The 24,433-nt window shown below is 42.4% G+C and overlaps 1 protein-coding gene across 6 annotated transcripts in view; it reads left to right on the top strand.

Annotated features, from left to right (window-relative positions):
• Positions 1-21,214, top strand: part of LOC116944551 (uncharacterized) — a 45,155-nt gene extending 23,941 nt beyond the window's left edge. For all 6 annotated transcript variants that reach the window (XM_076068363.1, XM_076068362.1, XM_076068361.1 and 3 more), the window contains 13 exons: positions 105-119; positions 847-864; positions 1,222-1,239; positions 8,947-9,081; positions 9,840-9,857; positions 11,719-11,835; positions 12,099-12,280; positions 13,239-13,372; positions 14,946-15,072; positions 15,639-15,748; positions 16,561-16,657; positions 19,059-19,233; positions 20,266-21,214. In XM_076068363.1, coding sequence (XP_075924478.1) covers positions 105-119; positions 847-864; positions 1,222-1,239; positions 8,947-9,081; positions 9,840-9,857; positions 11,719-11,835; positions 12,099-12,280; positions 13,239-13,372; positions 14,946-15,072; positions 15,639-15,748; positions 16,561-16,657; positions 19,059-19,233; positions 20,266-20,423 — 1,304 coding nt within the window. In that variant the 3' untranslated portion in view covers positions 20,424-21,214. The remainder of the gene's footprint in view (positions 1-104; positions 120-846; positions 865-1,221; positions 1,240-8,946; positions 9,082-9,839; positions 9,858-11,718; positions 11,836-12,098; positions 12,281-13,238; positions 13,373-14,945; positions 15,073-15,638; positions 15,749-16,560; positions 16,658-19,058; positions 19,234-20,265) is intronic.
• Positions 21,215-24,433: the final 3,219 nt, after the last annotated feature.

Here is a 24,433-nt window from a genome sequence, read left to right as displayed (position 1 = left end):
TATTCCGTATGAATCATGAATAGCAGTATTATTCAGGAATGATTAAACAATCCATATCATTCTGTTTGTGTCTCTCTACATGCAATCGCCATCATACGGAGCAGCAAGCACGACTCCTCGTGAGATAACGCACCACAATCGTGTATACGTCGCACGTTTTAAACTATTGTGATTCGGCTGAGCAGACGCATAGGACGGGACGAGCATCTTTCCTTAACAAAATTTGGATTCAAGTTGAATGGGCATGGAAGGGTATAGGGATATGAAAAGCATGCTAAGATACGTTTTTGAGATAGTGTGGAATTTCAATTTTGGGGATTATTCCAGAAAGGGAAGTGAAATTAATAACTTTTGTCATGTTGTTTCTCAATAAAATACTTAAGTAACATTCTTGCTGCAAAGACAATTGCAGCAAGAACAATACTGTCAGAAGCGTTTTAAAACTGAAACTCACCCCTATGAAATTAAATCGATAAATACGTTATTCCATTATATCTCAACATTCCCATCTATTTTTATTGAGAACTGCAGGTGCGGTTTGGTAATTTCACAATGAAAAGAGAACTCTCAATATTGTGGTTAAGCTATGGATATTTTCTCACATCTTCTTTAGCTGCAACAGCCAACAACCTCCGTGGAAAGTTCATTTCCGACTCCAAAGACATTTGGAAATAAATAATGTTTCAATGGAGGGTTTTGTAACTGTGGGACCATCACCGACACTGTATTAATATTCTAGGACATTCTGCATAAATTAGCAGGAGTAATCGATTTTAGACGTTATTAATCACAGCCATATTCACGTGTTTGTTTATATTTGCATGTATTCACCGTCATATGGAGCAGCTCCCACTACAACTCCCGGTGAGATCCTGCAGTGCAACTTGTGTACAGACAAACTATTGAAAGTGATCCTGGCTCAGCTAAGGAGCTGTGTAGCTTTACATTGTATCTTAAAATCAAAATGATGGCTGCAGACAACTGTATTAAAGCTTTTTAAAAATATATATACATATATTAAGTTCATACATGAAATATGGTTTGAGGCGTTGGTGGAGTGGGTTGAAAGGCTATGGTATGCACCTAGAGAAGTGAGTCAAGATTCCTGTTTTAGCTAACATCCCTGAGTGATCTCTAGTTCCCAGGACCCCATTTCACCATCCAACACCAATTAAAATGCCTGTTTGTCTCTTTACATGTCCTCTTTGTCATACGGAGCAGCTTCTACGACAACTCCAGGTGAGATCTTGCGATGCAACCCCTGTAGATGCAGCAAATTGAAAGTGATGCTGGCTACGCTGAAGTGCTGAGTAGGACAGTACTAACTTGTACACAAAACAAGACGTGGAACCAAGATAATCAATTAACAGGTTACTCTTTGAGACCTTTCCAGTCATGTCAATTAAAAGTGAGAACTGGAGGCAGTGATTGGCTATGAATACAAATAAAATGCACCACATTGTGGTTTAGTTTATTTCACGTATCTTCTTTACCTACAACAGCCACCAGTTCCTTGGGAGGTGAGAATTTTCACGCCATTCAAGAAATTGGACGTTCATCTAGTGATGATATCTGAGCTGATAGATTGCCAAATGCGGGAGCTCGATCCCTAACACATAGAATGTATATCATACTGCAGATAAATATTCCAGGAAATGTTTTCTGCATATATCATTCAGAGCAGTGGCATCCATCAATTAATAATCACACCACTTTAACGTGTTTGTGTCTCTCTATATGCACCATTATTCGGAGCAGCTTTTACAACTCCCGGTGAGATCATTCAATGACGCTTGTGTAAACACAGAATATTGAAAATGTTGCTGGTTCATCTGAGGAGCTTATAGGACAGGACTAACTTGTATGTTAATTGAGCATGTGGCATACTTTTAAATGTTTCCACTCAACTCCAAAAATACATATTAAAAGTAATTATGTTTCAACGGAGTATTTTGCAACTGTTGGACCTTAGTCACTAACAAGATAATATTAACACATATACACTGACGTTTAATATTTTAGGACAAATATTCTGCATAAATCATCAATAGTTATAGCGTTCAGACATTGATATTCACTATCATATTTACGTGTAAGTTTATCTTTTCACGCCTCCACCCTCATATGGTGCAGGTCTCGATGCAGGTGTTGAGTTCATGCAACATGTGTACAGACATAATATTGAAAGTGATGCTTTGTGTAGAACAGGACTTGCTTCCACACCAACAAGCAGGCGCTTGCTGGTTAATGTTCTTATATAGCTCTTCATTAGATGTAAACGTTTACCTCTCTTCCTGAAGACAACGGTAGAACACTCGTCCTATTTGTAATCGTGTACATTTGTGATGTTAATTCCATGAATAAAACGTTGAGTGGTGGGCGGGGGGCGGGCAAAAACGGTGCACTGGTGGGACTGCTATGAACTCATTGACTTGAGTTAGATCCCCAGACCACAGCTAACATCGTTGTTGTGATACTGAAATTTGGTCCTTGGCCCACCTTTTACCATGCAACACTGACCAGCATGTTGGAGTACAGTCAGACTTACATCCAGCTTTGGATTGACAATGGCCGAAATTAGTGTTGAGCAATTGACATTGTCTAGTTTAAGCGATACCGCTAAAGAGAATCTAATCAACGACGTGATGAGATGCATAGAATAACCAGATCCACGGCATAATTGTGATACTTGTATCTGCAGTCTCTCCATGTGCATCGAACCCGTGCCTTAACGGAGGAGACTGCATAGAGCAGTGGATTTACTGGTGGGGAACTCTGCTCCCCTACTATTGCAATTGCCACGGAGTCTTTTATGGCCTACTTTGTGAAGATTTTGGTGAGCATGGTGCTTACTGTACTTATTTATGCACGTGCTTCTATTATGTTGCAAATATATATGAACCATAGACAAGTCACAATGCTTATCTTCGTGGGATGTAAAATTATTTAATAGGATATATTTAAGCAATATTTGCAGGGTTTAATCTTATCCTGAAAATAACGTGATGCTTAGGTTTTTTTGGTGATGCAGTGACTGATTGGGACACCGTACTATGAATCAACCTACCTCGAGTTTTATTCATAGCCAAGGGTAACATCAGTGGCGACATCTGAACCATTTCTGGGCCCCACTTCACCAATCACCATGCCATGATTAACACGGCGTGGCGAAACCTTTCCTCAGCAGTGCATGAGACATTGCTATTAAACGCGGTCGCCCAGTGTTTGTCAATGAGTAGTTGTGTAGAGGCAGGAACTTGATCACTAACTCGCACATTTCATGATCTACAATAGCCACGATTGCCACTGCTATTAATAAAATTTGTGTACTATCCGTAAATGAGAAAATTGAAAAATATATTTTTTCTGATCGTTTTGTAGAGGCACAAGGATTATCCTTTTACAAATACTCTTTGGTTCTTTCGGTAAAGTCACGTAGGTATAAGATCAAATGAATCACGACGTTTCGGTCGCAACACAAGCGTCCGTCATCAGGTGAAAATAGTTAAACATAACACTAAAGTGAAATATTTTCGGACATGTATTCGGTATGAATAATGTATAGCCGTATGATTCAAGAATTAATAATTTAAACTGTTTCTGTTTTTCCACATGCAATCACCATCTTACGGAGCAGGTACCACAACTTCATGTGAGACCACGCACCACAACTCCTTCATATGCGGCACATTTTAAGTTATTCTGACTCAGCTGAGCAAAAGTATCGGACGGGGCTCTCATTTATGCTAAACAAGACGTAGTAGCCAGTTACATGTCCATGCAATAGCATCATGTCATTCCACAGGATATTAACATTTATATTTATTACGATAGTGATCTGGAGGCTCGTATTGGGCAGTTACTGAAAAGGAAATGCACGACCTTGTGGTTATGAATTTGTTATTCTTGTACATTTAATTATCTGAAACAGCCCCCATTTCCACTGGTGATGAGAATTTGCACACCACTTGTAGATCAGACATTTTGAAAGTAATGATAGTTCAGCTGAAAGTTGTGTAGAGTCATGACCTTTATTCGTTTAAAAAAATAATTGCACATGACACTGCAGTGAAATATTATTGAGTATGTATTCAGCATGAATCATGAAGAGCTATATAATTCAGGAATGAATAAGCACTCCATATTAGTTTGTTTGTGACTCACTACATGCAATCGCCATCATACGGAACAGCTACCACGACTCCCAGTGAGATCACGCACCACAGCTCATGTATATGCAGCACATTGAAAGCAATTCTGGGTCAACTATAGAGCTGCGTAGGACATGACTAGCTTATACACCAACAAGAGATAGCACCTCGCTAAGCAGGCATTTGCCAGTTAATTTTCTTATATAGCTCTTAATTAGATGTAAAAGTTTACCTCTCTTCCTGGAGACAACGGTAGAACACTCGTCCTATTTTGAATACTGTACATTTGAGATGTTCATTTCATGAAGAAAACGTGGAGTGGAGGGGGGAAACGGTCCATTGGATGGACTGCTATGAACCCATTGACTTGAGTTAGATCCCCAGAACATGGCTAACATCGTTGTCATACTGAAATTTGGTCCTTGGCCCACCTTTTACCATGCAACACTGAGCAGCATGGTGGAGTACAGTCAGACTTGCATCCAGCTTTGGATTGACAATGGCAGAAATAATAATTGAGGGATTGAAATTGTCGAGTTTAAGCGATGCCACTACAGAGAATATAATCCATTACATGATGAGATGCAAAGAATAACCAGATCCACAGCATGATTGTGATACCGGTATCTGTAGTCCCTGCATGCACATGCAACCCATGCCAAAACGGAGGGAGCCGTATGGATGTGTGGACTGGTGGGGCACTCTGTGCCCCTACTGGGGTACGCACGACTTAAACTGGTCTGGCCCTGACTGTGAACACTAGTGTATGGTTCTTACTGTACTTTCTGTAAATATATAAGCATGAGTAATATATTTGCACAATACTTGTGCAAAATATTCGTTGATATGTTCTGCATACATTAAAAAATCTAGAGTTGATCAATTAATAACAACACTTCTATATATAAATCTGTTTGTGTCTACTGTATCTACATGTATTCCGCATCAAACAGCGCAGCTCCCACTACTACTGGCGAGATCAAACCCTAGCAATATCCATCTTGGTTTAACACGCAGGCTTTCTAATTAGTCTTGGCCAGTAGTAGTTAGTTTTGCACAACACTTCAACATTATCAAAATCAATTAAGTGTCTGCTACTGTTGACAGTTGTATTTGGGAGTATTTAATATTTATCTGATGTTCTTTTCATTTCGTGCTGATCATTCATCCATTTTGCCCAATATAACATTTGCCACAAGTGCAGTTCACCCTGTACACACCTTCTGTTGATAGCTTCGGTAATACATCGTTTGTACCAGATATTAATGTCTGTATTTTATGTACTGTGCCAAATCTCACTCAAATGTTTTGTTTTTCCAAACATCTGGCTAGTTTATCAGTTACTCCCGCAATGTACGGTATTTTGATCGTTTGAATTACTTGGGCAGTTTCAATGCTCGTGTTATTTGATTTGGTTTTGGTATTCAATTCCCTGTTGATTTGTGCATAATTGTTCATTTGCAGCGCTTCTTTAATACTCATCAGACTGTCACCATCTGAAACTTTCTAGGCCCGATGAATGAGCGTTTTGATAAGAGCAGATTTGTGTGCGGGGTGATGGTGTGACTCTGCATTCAGATAGGCGTCAGTATGTGTTTCCTTTCGGTAAACGCTGTTTTTTTACCATTTCGACCCCGTCCGACCAGAATATCCATACATCGTAGAGTTCTGTCAGCTTCGACTTCCACGGTGAACTGGATGGATGGGATTTTGCGAGTTGAAATTATTTAAAAATTCGTTAAGTGTATCTCTGCTGTGTGACCAGACCACCAATGTGTCATCCACATATCTAACCCAAACAGATGGTTTTAGTGTGCTTGAAGCTATTGCTTTTGTTTCCAAATCTTCAATGTACAAATTCGCTATCACAGGAGACAAAGGAAAGCCCATTGCTGCTCCTTCCTTTTGTTTATAGAAGTCACCTTTCCACAAGAAATAGGTGTTCTTTAGGCATTATTTATTTCAATGTATTACTATTTGACTTTTCCCCCCCATTAATATAATGGTAATACATCCAAACTTTGTTCTACTGAAATGTTGCATATCGAATAGTCATTAGTTGAGGTATTACTGTATTTGGGTGAGTATGGTTCTTACTGTACTTTTTGGTACATGTGGTTCTGTCTGTTTGCAAATATATATGAACCATAAATAAGTTGACTGTCACCACACATATCTTCGTGGGATGTAAAAACAAATCCAAATCAGGATATATTCGTACATTTAAATGTGATGCTTGCAATGTTTACTATAGGCCTGAAAATATCATGAATTGAGATTTTTAAATCACGAAGTGAAAACAGTGTTTGGGGAATTCCACTATCAATCAGCCAACATGAGTTTGATTCCCAGCCATGGGTAACATCAGTGGCGACTGATATCTGAACCGTTCTTGGGCCCCCACTTCACCATACGCCACGTCATGATTAACACGGCATGGGAGGCCCTTTCTCCAGCAGTGGATTGGCAAGGGTTTTCAAATTGTTATCATAATAATATCTTTTAAAGTTTTTGAAAAGGAGACTAAAAAAAAAATCACATGCAGCCACAGCGCCAGAACCTAAGAGTCAAATATTGCATTAATCGAGGGGAACTAATATTGAGCATATATTTTGATTTTCAATTAAGATCATCAATAAAATATATATTCAAATATTTAACTTATCATGTGGTCTATGTGTTGTCGTTCATGTACATATACTGCTATTAAACACAGTCGCCTCAAGTGTTTGTCAATGGGTAGCTCTGTCGTGGGAACTAGATCACTAACTCGTGAATATTTGCACATCACAATAAAGTATAATATTCTACAATGTATTCTTGGTTCTTTCAGTAAAGTCACGTAGCCATCTGGCTACCATGAGGCTATGAACATATACAAACACAGAGACAATTTCAACCGAGAAGATGGATTCTGGCTTAGCAATCATTGGAAGGATTTGATAAACCATTTCGGGTATTAATTGATTGATCACGCTTAAGGTGGCTTTCAGACCGCATCCATTATTTTTCGTCTACCCCTCCTCTTTTCCGAACATAGATGGACTCGTCCATCTGAATAAACTGTCAAATCTCTCTCCGTGGTGCTAACGTAAAAAATAACCGCCATTTTTTAAAATTTTATTGTTGTGGTTTTCACACCTGATGATGATTGCTTGTGTTGCAGTCGAAACGTCGTGAGAATTTTAGTGTTTTATATTTGTATTATTTTATTGTTTCCCTTCTACGTGACTTTACCGAAAGAACCAAGAATATGAATCCCTGCAATCACGAAAGCTTTAAATCAAAATTCTACAATGTGTTCAACATGAATCACGAAGAGCAGAAAAGTTCAGCAATTCATATTTACACTGTATTGATTTGTTTGTGTCCCTTTACATGTGTTCACCATGACATGGATCAGCTTCCACTACCGGTGAGATCTTGCAACGCAACTCGTGTAAACGCAGCATATTTAAAGTGACACTGACTCAGCTGAGGGGCTTTCTAGGACAGGAATACCTTCTACAACAAACAAGATGCGGAATACAGTTAAATAGACATGTAATGACACCCATTTACGTGTTATTCCATTGGATCTTTACATTCATTGCAAATGCAGGCTCATTCAGCAACTATTTAAAAGGAAATGGACGACCTTGTTGTTATGATCGAGTTATTCCTGCTAATTTCATTATCAATAAAACCCATTATCAATGGCGGTGCCGTAATTTGCATACTCAAACAGATATTTGGAAAGTAATGAGATTTAAATTGATAGTTTTGTAGAGGCTGGAGTTTGATCACCAACAAGAGAATTGTTACACGTGACTAAAGTGCACTATTGTTGGATAGTCTCCATAAATCATCCACACCATATTCATGTATGTGTCTCTTTACATGGATTCGTCGTCATATGGAGCAGTTTCCACAACTACCGGTAAGATCAAGCAACACAACTTGTGTAAATGCAGCAAATTGAGGAGCGATTTCAGACAGGACTAGCTTCGAAACGAACAAGATATAACACTTGCTGGTTGTTTTCTTACGTGGATTTCCATTAGATCTAAAAAAAACACGTATCACTCAAAGCAATTGTAGAAAGTTTAATATATTTTTTTATTCGTGACTTTAAGTTCACGAAAAAAATACGGCATGGGGCTGTCGCACAGTGGCCTGAAGAATTGTGCTATGAACCCCGCGACCCGAGATCGCTGACGGTGGCCAACATCATTGCTTAGTGTTGTCTCCGTTGGTCCGAGGGTCACCTTTCACCATCTCACATCATTGTTTCTGTTTACACATGTCTTCACCATCATATTGAGCAGAGCGCAATATAACTCCTGGTGAGATCTTGCAACGTAACTCTTGTAAACATTGATAGTGATGCTAGATCAGAAAATGAGCCGTGTAGACCAGGACTAGCTTCTACACTTAGCACTTCGTTAAGCTGCCACTTGCTGGTTGTTATCCTTACATAGCTCTAACTACAGAGAACTGCATGGGATTGCGCTATGAACCCAGGCACCTCAGTTCCAGGCCATGGCTAACATCACTGATGCATGTCTGAATTGCTTTGATGTGACCTTTCACCAGTCATCAGCGTGGTGGAGTATCGTCAGTCATCCCCTATGGCCGACATGCTGGGGAGAGGCTTTCACCCAGCAGTGGAGCAACAAAGGCTGACATTTATTATTACTATTAATAGGCTTACACTATCAACTTCATACGATGTTGCTCAAGAGAGCCTAATGCATGGACTGATGCAATGCAAAAAAATACCAGATCCACAGCATAATCATATCGGAATTTGTAGGATCGCAGTGTGAACCAAACCCGTGCCAAAATGGAGGGACCTGCTTTGAGTCCCGGTCGTTATGGTGGAACTATCAACGCTCCTACCAGTGCATCTGCCCTCCATACTGGTCTGGGCCAGATTGTGCATATCCTGGTGCGTATGGTTCTTACTCTACTTGGTGTGCTTCTGCCTTTTTGTGAATATATAGCAACTTTAAACATGTTCACCATCACCACACTTATCTTCGTGGGATGTAAAAACAAATCCAAATCAGGATGTATACTCGCACATTTAAATATGATGCAATGTTTACTATAGGCCTGCAAATATGATTAATTTATATTTTTAGATCACGAAGTGAAAACAGTGTTAAGGAAATTCAATTATGAATAGGCCAATCTGAGTTTGATTCCCAGCCATGGGTAACATCAGTGGTGACTGATATTTGAACTGTTCCTGGGCCCCCATTTCACCAATCACCACGCCATGGTTAACACAGCATGTGGGAAACCATGCAATGGATTGTTATTCGAATAATATCTTATAAAGGTTTCGTGAAGGAGACTTGATCACCAAAAAATTACACAGCCACAACACCTGGACCTTTAGAGTATAATATTGCATTAATCTAGGGCATCTAATATTGCACTTAGATTTTGATTTGCTATATCAAAAATAATTAAACTCTTTTAATTGCGTGGTCTCTGTGTTGTCGTTGATGTGCATGTGCTAATAAGCAGTCACATAGTGTGTCAATTTGTAGAGTTGTGTATATTTGCACATTACATTAAAAGTGTAATTTTTTGTAACATGTGTTCAGCATGAATTATGAAGAGCAGAAGAGTTCTGTAATACATCATGTTAACGTGTTTGTGTATCTTTATATATGTATTCACCATCACATGGATCAGTTTCCACTCCACCGCCTGGTGAGATCATGCAACGCAACTCATGGTAACGCAGCACATTGCGAGTGAAGTTGGATCAGATGAGGAGCTGTGTAGGACTGGACTAGCTTCTACACCAAACATGATGTAGAACCTAATTAATTCGGCATTCTACGATGCCGTAACATTTTCAGAACGTTAGGCTCGTATTTTATATTAAAAGGAAATGCAGTACCTTGTGGTTATGATTGATTATTCTTGCACATTTCATTATCTCAAACAGCCATCCTTATCAATGGCGGCGAGATAAATTACGCACCACTAACAAAACAGATCTTTGGATCGTGACGTTATCCCAATTGAGGAAATATTTCCACAACACAATACACCATAGTCAGATGTTTGTGTCTCTATATATGTATGCTTCGTCATATAGAGTAGTTACCACTGCAACTGCTGGTTAGATCTTGCAACTCAACTCGTGTAAACGCAGCATATTGAAAGTGGGGCCTTTATAGAGAGTTTAGGGTTATGGTTGGGTCTGTGCAGCGTCATAGTTCAAATTTGAAAACGTCATGGCATAGTGAGACTTTCTTAGTTAAACAAATGTAATACGTCTAATACAACTATAATATCCATAACATCATACTTTTTCAGTCTTGAGCAACCCAGATAACTCTTGCATAGTGTTTTACGACATGCACTGGATGATTCTAGGTACTGTGAACATTATTTAAAATTCAAGGCTCACATTTTTTAAAAGCTTGTGCTGAATGTAATGTCTCTCTCGAGTGGCTGCCCGGGGACATGGGACCTAATCGCACATGGCTTGTCTACCGAAAAGAATATATTTTCACTCATGCCATGACGATTGCAGTGCGTTTGAGTCACTGAATCGTTACTCGCCTAATTTTTATATCAATCAACGACATTAAATAAAGTGAGATTCATGAACACGTCTGATTATCACGGTTGGCTACGTAGGGTGCAAACGTTCACACAAACATACGTCAAGTACAGTACAAACAACAACACTCGAATGTGTATGCATTCATTGCGGCTGTAAGAGGGTTCTGACATCCATCCGAGTGCAGTATAAACACAAATTAGGGATATATTGTTGACAAAAGTGTTGAAGTCGATTGCACATTTTACAGGAGGCTCAAGTCTTGTAGACTTGCAACCTTCTAAAACATCTTAGAAAATGTAATTAAAACAAGCCCTATAATTTGTGACATTACAGCTGTATGTTGGACTTCTTTTGCACCATACATAGCCAGCCGTGCTAATCAGGGGCACGGATAATGATAGAACATGTGGCAACCAGGTAATGCTAAGGCATGTGTGGCAGTTTCACTCTTCCTCGAGTTTAAGAACAGCCAGGCGGTGGTTACTATGCACACCTGGATCACACACATGCTGTGAAACTCCTTTCCCATGGGCATCGAGGTGGTGCATTACCATGGCTTGCCAGGGGAATGCGACACGGCAAAATGTGGACTCCATCTGTTCTATCTGTACGGGATAGTTTGTTTGCTCCCCTTGCATGCGTGGGTTTTCTCAGGGCGCTTCGGTTTTCTCTGGCATGCAAGCACTCATTAATTGGCCAACAACACCTTAATATATAGAGGACCGTAGATCTTGGGGGAGAATTTGGCTTCAGCTCACCTTTCCCAGTTGTCTGTGGTTCCTTCTTGTTCGTTTAATTTGCTCTCTCTGGGAGAATGAGCGAATACTGCGCGGCAAGTTACAAGTCTAAATGATTATCATTCAGTGTCACGTGGGTTGATTATACTGTGCACGATTGCCCGATTGGCTTAGGAATCCAACAATGCCTTTTTGGCCTCGAGGATTTTGCAATCGTGAAAAGGTAATTTCATAATGCACGGTTCTCTTTTCTCAGGGGGATGTCTGTCTTTCCCATGCCTCAATGGCGGAGTCTGCAATTCCCAACAGTTCTATCCCTACTACAAGTGCCGATGCAGCCCAGGCTTGACAGGCGTCAACTGTGAACATTTTGGTGAGAGGTTTCCCTGTATTGCGTTCTGGTAGGCATTGTACACGGAATGCATGCGTGTGTGTGGAGTGCTGGAGCAGCGGTTACCACACTGCGCTATGCACCCGGCTATCCAAGTTCTATTCCTGTTCTTGTCCAACACCACTGAAAATTATCTGAATCTGTCCTGGGCCTCCCCTAGTTCTAAAGCATTTGTTTTTAGTCAGATGCATTTGTGGAAGTGAAAATGGATGCGCCAACGTTCTTCGTGCACGTCCACTTTGCAGAGTCACCGCAACTGAACTGCACATCGCAATCCCTGGAGCTGCAGATCCCACTGGACGAACTGAGCGCACTCAATCTCTCACCGTTTGACATCCACCTGGAGGACCCCTTGTGCCGTGGCTACTGCACGCAGCAGTACCTGATCCTGCACAGCGACTTGCAGTCCTGTGGCACCACGGCCGAGGTATTTCAACTGGGACCCTGCGAACTGATAAACCCCGCACACACACCTGGGATCCTGGACTATTCTTACTTGACTCAGGACTCGTACCCAAGACCTGCGATTCAGCTACCTTTCCCTCTGCTGCTCCAAAAGGGAATTCTGCAGCTATACTTGCAGATAGCCACAACAGGTCAATTTGAAATCAGAAAAAGGCTGTAAAGCATATTCAATCGTACGTCGTTTCGAGTTTCAGGTTACATAAGAAGGTGATGCTATTCAATTCTGTTCTTTCACATGGCAATATGAACCTTATGGCAGGACCCCAGGGTCCCATAATCCCCCGGCTCTCGCATGAACTGCGTTGCGACGTAATTTTTTGTCTGATGAAGGTGAACGATACGAACAATCTATTCCTCTCGATGAGCTCTATGCGATGCGCTAATCAAGGTTTCAACGTTTTGTTTCTTCTGCACATTTGTTCTCGCTGCGCTTGGACGACATGACAATAGAATGATCCACGCCAGGTGGGTCAGGGCGTTGATATGCGCGGTGGGACGGAGTCGCCAAAAATACATTAACTAATTACGCTTTTGACTTCAATTTATTCAGGACCCCGGGGTCCTGCCATAAGGTTCATATGTACAGGCGATAAATGCAAATGTCAAAATCTGCTGCTAGCCCCAACGAGAGGGCTTTCGGAGAGTTTGTGTAGTTTTGATATTCCTCCTCCGTTGAAGGAGCACATGGCCACAGTCGCACCACTGTGGCTTATCCTAAATTTTCCATGAAGATGTGTGCAACAGCCTGCTGAAGTTCTGACGCGGTTGATTGGTAAACCTGTGTGTTAGAAGAATGTCAAAGCCAGGGGGGTGGTGTTATGTGTGGGTCTCAAATGCGGTGTATATTCTGGACATGATGCTATTGAGTGAGAGGGATGGAGGGGGCACGTGTGCTCAATGTTGTTCTCCCTCTCCCCAAGGCCCACGGCGACACCATCGTGTACTCGAACACGGCGTACGGCTTTGTGTCGGGAACCACCGCCAAGAAACTGCGCATCCCCGTGCACTGCTACATTGGGTCCGAAGGGAATGTAGTAGCGAGCTACGTGCCCAGGTAACGGCACCGGCTTCCAATGTACTTTTTTTCCTGGGTGAAACGAAGCTCTTAAAACGTCTAGGTCGATGGTCTTTGGTGACTTATTCGTCGACTAAAAGTTACTGGCAACTGCACGCAAGAGACTGACATTTTCCCAACAATTATATTTATATTCTTGGTTTTTTCGGTAAAGTCACGTAGAAGGGAAACAATAAAATAATAAAAATATAAAACAATAAAATTCTCACGACGTTTCGACTGCAACACAAGCAATCATCATCAGGTGTGAAAACCACAGCAAGAAAATTTGAAAAAAGTGCCGTTTTTTTAACGTTAGCACCACAGAGAGCGATTTGACAGTTTGTTCAGATGGACGAGTCCATCTATGTTCAGAAAAGAGGAGGGGGGAGACGAAAATAATGGATGCGGTCGGAAAGCCACCTTAAGCGTGAACAATCAATTAAGACCCGAAATGGTTTATCAAATCCTTCCAATGATTGCTAAGCCAGAATCCATCTTGGTTGAAATTGTCTCTGTGTTTGTATATGTGGATAGCCTCATGAACGAATCTCTCATAATAGCCAGATGGCTTGCAAATAACCTCTGTCTTGGAGAAGTCAATGTCATGTGAGCCTACTGAATTATAACAGTGATCTGCCATGGCCGAGGTGTTGGTCCGACCGTGTTTTAGGTCAGCTTTGTGTTCAAGAATGCGGTCCGAGACATGTCGTTTGGTTTCTCCATTGTAACTACTACCACAGAGGCAACTTCGTTTGGGTACTGTATGTCCGGAATCACATCTTTTACAGACGGAACCAGATCACGGATTTTATGTAATGTCTTGAATCGGACCTGGATCTTGTGTTTATTCAAGATTTTGGAGATCTTTTTTGTGATCCCCGCAATGTAGGGTAAAGTGATGGTTTTGAAAGGCTCCTCAAGAGGGTCCTTCTTCATGGTTGGAGTGATAGCTTTGCGGATTGTGAAAACAATAACCGACACTTTTTTCAAATTTTCTTGCTGTGGTTTTCACACCTGATGATGATTGCTTGTGTTGCAGTCGAAACGTCGTGATAATTTTATTGTTTTATATTTTTATTATTTTATTGTTTCTGTTCTACGTGACTTTACCGAAAGAACCAAGAATATGAATCCCTGCAGTCACGAAAGCTTTAAATCAAAAATCATATTTATGACTATCAATGAATATAGTGAAGATCAGCCATAATCTATCTACTGCTGGATGAAGGCCTTTACAAGCCTGTACTATTTATCTAGACTCTTACACGCGAGTTGAATTCTTGGCTTGCACATCCACGGTAGATGTATAGCTTTGTTTAGCCTCCTCTCCGGTCGTTCGTCTCAATCGCTAAACATTCATCCTTCCACAGCCGACTTTTCTTCACAGTATGTTCTTTAATCCATGCAACCCTCTGAATGTGTCTCGGTCTAAATTACAGGCATCTCTCTCTCTCTTCTTCTCTATACACTTTTTAGCTTTTTTTCTCAAGGGGAAGTCCTTGTGCACGAGTATATATTTTGTAAAATTATCCTTCTGAAATGTTGAGGCCCTCTCATTTTCGCGCTGCAGAGTGCATGACAAGTACAGCTCGGGCACCTTTGACCTGAGCATGGTGCTCTACATGGACCAGAGCTTCGGTCAGCCTGTCTACTCGTACCCATTCGAGGTGGACCTTGGTGCCCCGATCTACGTGGAGGTGGGACAGATTAATTAATTGCTGTGTTTTCAAGAACCAGTGTAGCAAGGTGGATTCCTCACAATCTGCTGAGGTGGCAAATAAAAAAATGTTATTCAAATTAGTGATAATGCATATAAAAAACTGTTTGAACAATACAAGCACGCATGAAGTCCCAGTGTGCTTTGTCGGAATGCAATCACCCTGTTGCATATTTTTAAGGCTAATGATTTTTTAAATATTAAAAGCAACATTTTTGTTATAAACTGGCATATGTGGATCCTTAAAAAGGGACAAAACAATCATCAGTGGATACGGGAAAGGCCAAGGCGTCATAGGAGCAAACAGAATAAATGTTGCTATTAGCCAGTGCGTTGCACAACTTACATATCTATCATTCATACAGCACACAATTTGACCCATGGTTAATTCTATTTCATAAAAGCCCAAGCCATTCGTAAGGTTGCGTGTCTTTGTGGTCGATGCACGTTCACCGATTTGTTTACGACGTTGAGCACACTGCCCCATCCCTCTCCGCATGCAGCCCACCCCACGCCTAATAGTTAATCTATGTGTTTCTTCACCAGGTCTTTCTCAGCTCCCATGCCAACGACCTGCGGCTGTTTCTGGAGACGTGCAGAGCCTCCCCCTTCACCGGCGCCAATGACAGCGACGCCTACTTCATCATTAGAAATGGGTACACAGCCGACTTGGCTCTCTGTGGGATTGAAGCCCATGTATCTCTTAATCAAGCTACGTACAAGCCAGATAGTGGTGGCTCTGCACGTTGCCTCTAATCCAGCACTGTGGAGGCGAGGGTTGATGGATCACACACAGCTGTTGTTAAACTCCCTTCCTGTGGACGTCGAGGAGATGCCATACACTGGCTTGCCAGGAGAAAGCAGAACAGCAAAGTGTGGACTGAAATATCTTCTTTCTGTATGGGATAGTGTGTTGTCCCCTCGCATGTGTGGGTATTCATGGGACAGGTATAAACGCTAATTGGCCGATAACTCCTTAATATATAGAGGACCGCAGAGCTTGGGGAAGGGGGGGATATTTGGTGTAGGCTCACCATGTGGCTGCTTTCCCTGCATGGCTGTAGTTCGTCACACCCCAATCACTCTTCTCCAAGTGTGAGCATTACAATTTTACTTTACTATAATTATTTTGACCACGTGCCCATCTTTCCATTCATGGAATGCCTGTTGCTCATCCGATTCCATAATTACTAGCGCCATCAATAATGCATGTGAATACCTGTCTAAAATAATTTTGTTAATTAAATTAAGTGCTTCTCATTTGGCGAGCACGAAAACTTGCCAACGTGGCCTGACACACAAACACGCCTCCTTAATGTTTTCCATAATGCAGATATGGTGTACACCACCTTTCACAATGAGCATGTGGTGGCAAGAGCGGTGTATCATTGATATCAGCACTAGGCCATGGAGAATGAACATAGATACTTGAATGTGTTTGTGACGGCACATGTTCGTGGGGCCGCAGATGTCAACAGGATCTATCCTACGTCAACTACAACAGTGGCGACAACAAGAGACAGCGTTTCAGCTTCCAGAGTGTTGAGTTCTCCAATGGCTTTCAGGTAAAGTTCCCAACTCCTTCACCCCCGAGGTTTCATTAAAAAAAAAACTCTGTGGCCTCCTTACGTTCGGGATTATCGAAAGATTGCATCCTTTTCTCACATCTCTGATTTCCACGTGAAACAATAATGTAACCAACATGCTTAATGACAGGGAAACCTTTCTATAATCTGGAAAACCCCTTTTCGTGGTATCCAGTCAGCTCCCATTAGCATCTCACAATTTTAAATGTATCCATGGTGTATATTTTACAAATCCATATTACGGGCAATGCACACCTGCTGTGGGCCCAGGTTGTCCCATATGCTCTCGTGTGCGTATAACAAACGTACGCACATGTTTCTTTGATCCTACCCCAATGTTAATATATGTATCTGTTATTCACCACGTTAACCGCGCCCTGTGTTAGTTATTCTTAGGTGGGAAGTTTGTCTTGGAGGATTTTCATCTCCAGCAACGCTTGCTAAATTCCAGACTTGCTGTATGAGGGTCATACTTACCATTACTCCTAGAATTAAAATATCACAGTAGGCAAGTTATTTTTAGCTACAAAAATGCACAACTCTAGAGCACGAGGGCATAAATCCAAGGGCAAATGAGTATATGAACAAGGGGAACCGTTCCGGAAGCCAGTTTCTCCCAGATTCATATCGCTAATTCCTCCCCCCTCACCATATCTGGTGTTGAAAATGTTCCCTGAGCTGGATTATTGAGTATATCAGTGCTTGAACATATGCGTTGACAAGTGTAAAGAAGGCACAGGTTACCATATGCGGGTCTAATATTACTGTAACGTTTCGTAGTTGTGGTACATGGTGGGAGGTGGGGTTCCAGTGTGCAAGAGTAGCCATCAAAGGATTGCCGATGGGTAAAATCCTTTAGCACATGAAGCAGTATATACGCACAGCAGTATATACAGCACAAGTGTAGCCTCTGGTATGGTCTCTCTGTACCGCAGCAGTAGATAGAGACACTTGTTGTTGGTGTAGTCGTTTCACACTGCAGCAGCAGATGGAGCGCTCGGGGTCCTTGGTGTGGTCTCACCACACTCCAGCAGCAGATAGAGCACACGGCTGCTCGGGTACTACCGTGGTCTCTTCACACTAGACACTCGTAAGCCAGGATTCTCTCATAGGGCCTATCACAGTTACTGATGTGGCCTTTTCAAGTAAGCAGCAGCTACAGCACACCTGCTCTTGTTGTCGTCTTTTCACACTCCAGCAGCAGACAGAGCGCTTAGTTATTTGGTGTGGTCCCTCCACAATCTCCAGTAGTCAACCATGCATACGCGTGGCTCTTGGCGTCGTCTCTCCACAAAGTAGCAGTCCGAAGTTCAGAACATTAAGCCCCCCCGCCATTGCATGTTGTACCTATGCTCATTTGTATAATCCAGAGGGCCTTCTCACTGGATGAAACTTTGGCTGGGCGACACCAAGATTTTCCACTCAATTCATACAATACATAAGCATGGTCTCACCCACTCCTTCACAAACACCGCGAACAGATCAGAGAGCCGCATTCTCTGAGCAAATTGTATGGAGGGGGAGGGGATTCTCTTTTAACTCGTCACAATTAATTGCCCTCATTATTTGGTTTTGCAGTGCTATTTATGCATTTGCCCATTTCCAATAAGTGATGAGATGATACAATGCACAGCGATTGATTGATGTCTTCTGTGTTACTTTTGGTAATATGCATATATATCTGCATTGGGTAATCTCCTGCATCACAGCAGAGCATAATGGATGCGTTTTTCACGTGTGTATCTTCATATATGCCATCACAATCCATAATATTCGGACATTATAAACACAAAGGCTTCATTTTCGAGAACACAAACCAATCAGTAAAGTAGAACTAAGTAGCAAGGAGCTGCATCCCTTACTTTAGAACCACATTACTTTTTTACATTTCCAAATTAATATCAAATGGTACCCTTTTGCAGATACAATTGATTAACACAGCCTAGTAAAGCTTTGGCGTTTGCATTGTCCCTGTACTGTTCGCCAGTTGGCGGCCTTTGGCCTAGCGCTGATGATTAAAGGACAATGCATACATTTTCAAAGCATATTTACATGCATTTTTACCATGAGTATGTGTGGTTAATGCAGATTTGATGCTTTGTAATAAATGTCTATTTGGTGTTTGAACATCTAAAAGCACCTGTATTTATGCCTTTTTATCATTACATTTTTAATACAAATTTTGTTGCAGGTATTAATTTCAAAATGTATATATAATCATTCAAAAACACATGTACAAAGCAACTGTTAGTCAAAGAAAATGTAGGTCATGGTTTCTTACGGAATTAAATTGTACTGTCGCTACTTGTAAGTAGTTTGGTGGTGTTTACATTTGTAAAGAAATGATAATGACCGATACTTTTACCGATGTCCTTTGCAGGTGTACCTGGAGTGCTCTGTACGCGTTTGCCATATTTCTGACCTGAACTCGAGATGCCAGCGAGGGTGCGTGCGCGCCAAGCGGTCCGTGCGTGACCTCGTCAGCCGGGATAATCGTGCTGAGCACAAAGTGGACCTCTCCCAGGGCCCCGTGCTGCTCCGCAAGTCACGCCAGGGTGAGCTCCTCCTTACTGGTCGGCTGATCTCCAATGTGCCCTCTGACAAATGGCACTGGCACAACTCTGATCTGTAGAAGCTGGGAGGGAGGATTGGGTAACAGATGAAAAGCGTTGCCATAAGATAATACACAATGATAGGCAAGTCATGTTAATTGACCCATGGCAGCCATGTGCAATGATTCGCGGTGATCCATATATTTCACATAATAAACAAGCGTACCAAATGTCTCCTTCATATATGTTAATTTAAAATTGTTTAAAAGTATTCTTTACACAAGCCATCGGCCCCACGGCTTTCTAGGAGTAAGTTCATACAGTAGCCCTCGTACAGGACGCCGCTCTCCTTCTATATTACAGTTACATGCTAATTTATTACATTAACATCACTAGCCCCGGTCACTTCTTTATGACCCTTGGGCTGCACCCATTTCAAAACTTTTTAAAACAGTCTGCCTCAGCAGCAGGCCATCATGCTTTCCCACCTGATGACGGACGCTTGTGTTGCGCCCGAAACATCGTAATTTATTTTATTTTATACCTACGTGGCTTTACCGAAAGAACCATAGAGTATGCATGCAGTAGCATTGAGTTAGTACAAGAAAAACCCTGAACCATAAATATATGCACATTAACTGAAAAGCTATCGGAATGTCTTTATGAACCAGTTAAATTTCATATCGCTTATGCTGTGTGGTGACAGGCCCATAGTGTACCCAATTGATTTCCTCAGTTTTCATCAGGTGCACAATTAGCAGGGCTCTGCTGAAGCATCATGCAATGTGCAGGTAACACACACATTGGAGGAATTTAAAGTGAAAATGGACAACCGTGTCATATTCACACAAACGCACGCAAATATTTTTTTAGACTGCAAGAATCTGGCGAGCTATGAAGCTTTTTTTCACAGATGCATCGTAGGGGTGGCTCAGCAAGTTACAACAAGATATATATGGAGAAGAGTCTCACATCTCTGTATTGGCTGACTTGTGTGCTTTCGCTGGTGTTACCGCCCCTCCCTTTCCACCGCAGCTTCTGGGGTGCTGAGCTCGCTGGCGGGCATGGTGTACGCCCTGGCTGCCGCCCTGGCCGTAGCTGCCGTGTGCGTGGCCGCGGTGAAAGTCTACCGCCACCGCGCCGCAGGGCCCCGTTACAAACCCCTCGTCACGTACGAAGAATTCACAACTTAATGGATGCCACCTCCAACATGATATCTTGCATGAAATCATTATATATACCAAATAGGTGTTTGGGTTTACTTAGATTGGATTTCAGAAGGCGTATATTCATTTAGCAGTTTAAGTCCTATGCCATGGGATTAGTCTACAATATGGATATTGTATGTATTGGGAAATTTGATTTTATTCAGGAGTACAATGTTGGTAAACTTCCTTGATTGAAAGGTTTCATATGAATGTACAAATGCTGATTATTTATGTTACCTGATACATATCATGATGCAATACAGGTACTGTAATTTGAGAGAAAAATACAACCTGTGATGTTACTTTGCACAAAATTTGGGCTTAATGCTTTAATAACTCGGTTAGAGATAATTTAATTGTTCAGGCCTATATTGACTTCCAGAAGACTGATTTGTTTTGGTAATATGTGGGTGAACTCAAATGTGATCAGTTTTCAACTAATGCACCAATCATGTCCCAAATGTTTAAGCAGAATTTTAAAAATTGCCAATTATATTATTTTAAGCAGTATCGTTTTCTTGTACATTTATAGTTCCTTTTGTAAGCCATACAATAACATGTTCTCACATGTTTATCTTATCCTCATAACGGGGGACTTGAATGGTTTCAATTCGGGATTATTGAGGTTCTTGTGTTTACATGATTGAGTAGGAGTGTGGATCACTTTTTGTCCTTTGCTAATCATTGCACATCATAAGGTTGGATATGGTGAAATACATTTGAAACGTGAATTGGCATGGCTATTTTACCGACTTGTATAAAACATTTAATCTTGATGACTTCACAATGAATTGCTTCTTGTCTTACTCAAATAAGGTAATACAACTTTGGCTTGAAATAAAGGGATCAAAGGCACCCCTTTGCAATTGACATCACACATGCTTCTGCAATGCCAAGGCCCATATTGCTCTAGCATGAGTTGATATCATTACTCGGTCATCACGGTGGGGAGGGGGGGGGGGAGACGGACTCCTTTAGGGATTGCGTTAATCTTTTTGGTGCCGTTCTGTTGCCTGTCTCATCCAATCGCCATCATCGCTTCTTGCGATGCATTCTACCGAAGCCCACCTATCTTGTGGAATAAGAAATCAAATACACATTCGCAGACAAGCTCAGTGTGGAACTTATGGACTATAAGCCACACAGCCATCAACATTGGCATTGCACATCCACCTGCATAGGCATCACCTCAAACAAAGAGCTAATGCTTTACATAACAGTGTCATGCAATTTTGAGTTCATGCAAGCACAGGTGGGGGTGGGGGGGTTCGGAACGGCTAGTTCCACCAATCCCGGGTCACAACTAATGCTTACAAGTTGCGACTGGCGTGAAGGGACCGGCCTGACACGGTGACCTACCAGTGACTCACCCCTGAAAACAGGTGGCCTCCATGGGTCCCAGATTTCTTCAAGGTCTCAAAAAAATATCTGCTGGAGGGTGTCTCAAAGACTCTTCCGGCAGCGTATCGGCCAGTGGTGTCAGCTTCCAAAAGTCGAGCGGTAGCTTGAGTGCTGCATTGGCCGAGGCTCGCTGCCATCTCAGAGGAAAACGAAATATTGTGAGCAGTACTCTTTGTTTTTTTTTCAGTAAAGTCACGTAGGTAAAATAAAATAAATTAAAATACGAGAAAATTAAATCACGACGTCTCGGAGGCAACACAAGCTTCCGTCTTCAGGTGGAACAGTCACAGCAAGATCGCTGCATCAAGTGGGGAGGCTCTGAGAGCCTCGAGCTTAAATACAGGTTAAGGGGGGGGGGGTGGGAGGAGCCAAGTAGGGCACATTGATATTGTGCAGAGCTAAGTTATGTTATGTTGAGGGTGCGGGAGCTGCGGTGGGTCACTGCACGGGGGAAATGGAAAAATGGAAACAAAAATGGAATAGTTCGGAAAGAATATGCTGTGTGCTTATAAGGTAGCTGTAGTTTTGACTTGGTTTATGACATCTTTCCAGTGGTTGCTTAATTTAAAACCATCCTCTCGGTTGAAGTTGTGTCTATGTTTGTATATCTGGATGGCTTCATGGACAAATCTTTAGTAATAACCGGGAGGTTTGCATAGTACTCTGGTATCGGAGAAAACAATTTCATGAGAACCCGCTGTGTTGAGATAATGATCAGCTACGGCCGACGAATTCGTTCTGCCGTGTTTCAAATCTGATTTGTGTTCGCAAATTCGGTCAGAAATATGTCGTTTTGTCTCCCCGATATAGCAGTCACCGCAGATACAACTCAATTTGTAAACACCGGGGTACTGTAAGTCAGGGATGACATCCTTTACGGATGGGATCAGATCACGTATTTTGTGTACTGTATTGAATCGAACCAAACAAGGCCGATGAGTCAGACGCCTTCTATAACCTCCTGTCTCAGGTGCTCGCTAAAGTGGCCCCTCGGGTTAGAGTCATGCTGTGAGGTGACTTTAATGCCTGAGTGGGTCATCCTGCAGACACCTGGGTTGGAGTAATTGGAAGGCATGGGCCAGATCAGCTCAATAATAGCGGAAGGAGGCTGCTAGACTTATGTGCAGCCTATGGGCTTGTAATTATGAATACGCTGTTCTGGCATCGGCGCATCCACAAAACATCATGGATGTACACTGGGTCCAAGCAAGAACATCTGCTGGACTATATAATTACGGACCAGCGGATGTGGGCCCATGTCCTTGACACCAGGACCTACCGTGGAGCTGATCTGCCCACTGACCATCGGACTTGTCATCTGTAAGATGCGCTTGCCATTCTTCCACTCCAATGGTGGGTGTCTATCTAGGACCCCATTCAAACCCACAGTGGCCTGGTCTCAGCTAGCTGAAGATAGTTGCAAGCAGGAATTTCAAGATTGCTTGCAGCTGGTGTTAGCATTGTGCCCCCCTCCTTCTGATGGTAAAAGGAAATGGGTGAAGTTCAGGACTGTGTCTCATGCAGCTGCAATGGTTGCATTGGGTGTGCAGTACAGACCTCCCCACAGACCCCGGCTGAAGGAGGAAGTGTTCCGGCTGGTTGGGAGAAAACGACAGGCCCACTCCCGTCGTCTACAAAATTCAACATCTAAGAATGAGGAGGCTTACCGCTGCCTTCGATCGGAGATTCGGAGAGCCGTGCAGTGCTGCAAGGATTAGTGGTGGGGGCGGTTTGCTGAGGAGATGGAATCTGTCTTAGAACCACGATCACTAATCACTATTTAATTCCATCAAAAAAGTAACTTTAAGGGAAAGAATGATAATCCGATCTCCGACCCCCAGAAACAGGTCTGCAGGTTTTCAGAGCATTTTTGTGTGGTCTTGGGGGAGGGCAATTCCCTCAGCTCAGACAACATCAAGGGACAAGGTGAGGACGACCCTGCTAGGGCTGCAGTGCCTCAGATAATGGCAGAAGTAACCACTCATTCTGAATGGTTGGCTGAGGTGCCATCTGTGGAGGAAGGGCGATGGGCGATCTGAAGTCTGGGACCAGGAAAAGCACCAGACAGAGACGATCTCCCAAGCAAAATGCTGAGGGAGGGTGGCATCTGTGTGCAGACTGCCCTACATGACATCATCACAACTATCTGGACCACAGGACAGGTTCCGCGCAGATTGAAACAGCTATAGGGGCATCTCTCTTCTCAGTGTACCGGGAAAGGTCCTGGCAATGATTATTCAACACGGCCTGGCCAGGGACGCTGAGGCTTGCGGAGCCCCAATGTGCTTTCAGACCGGGGCGGTCCTGCACAGATGCCATATTCTCTATCCGTCTACTACAGCAGAGGTGTAGGGAATTCAAACAAGACCTACATCTCTGCTTTATTGAACTGGTCAAGGCCTATGATACCATCAACGCGTCAGGGCCGTGGGCAGTTATTCGTGCTTTCAGAGTCCCTGATTCTCAGCTCAAAATCATTAAGGGCCTTCATGATGGTGGGCAGACGAAGGTAAAGCTATGTGGCCAGGAGTCGGAGCCATTCCATGTTCACCTAGGGATGGGAAAAGGATGTCCTCTGGCTCCCACATTATTTA

The sequence above is a fragment of the Petromyzon marinus genome, chromosome 21, assembly GCF_048934315.1.
Source record: "Petromyzon marinus isolate PM22_M1 ecotype Great Lakes invasive population chromosome 21, UKy_Petmar_22M1.pri1.0, whole genome shotgun sequence".
Classification (NCBI taxonomy): domain Eukaryota; kingdom Metazoa; phylum Chordata; class Hyperoartia; order Petromyzontiformes; family Petromyzontidae; genus Petromyzon; species Petromyzon marinus.
Note: the sequence above shows the minus strand (reverse complement) of the source record. Positions and strands in the feature narration are given on the sequence as shown.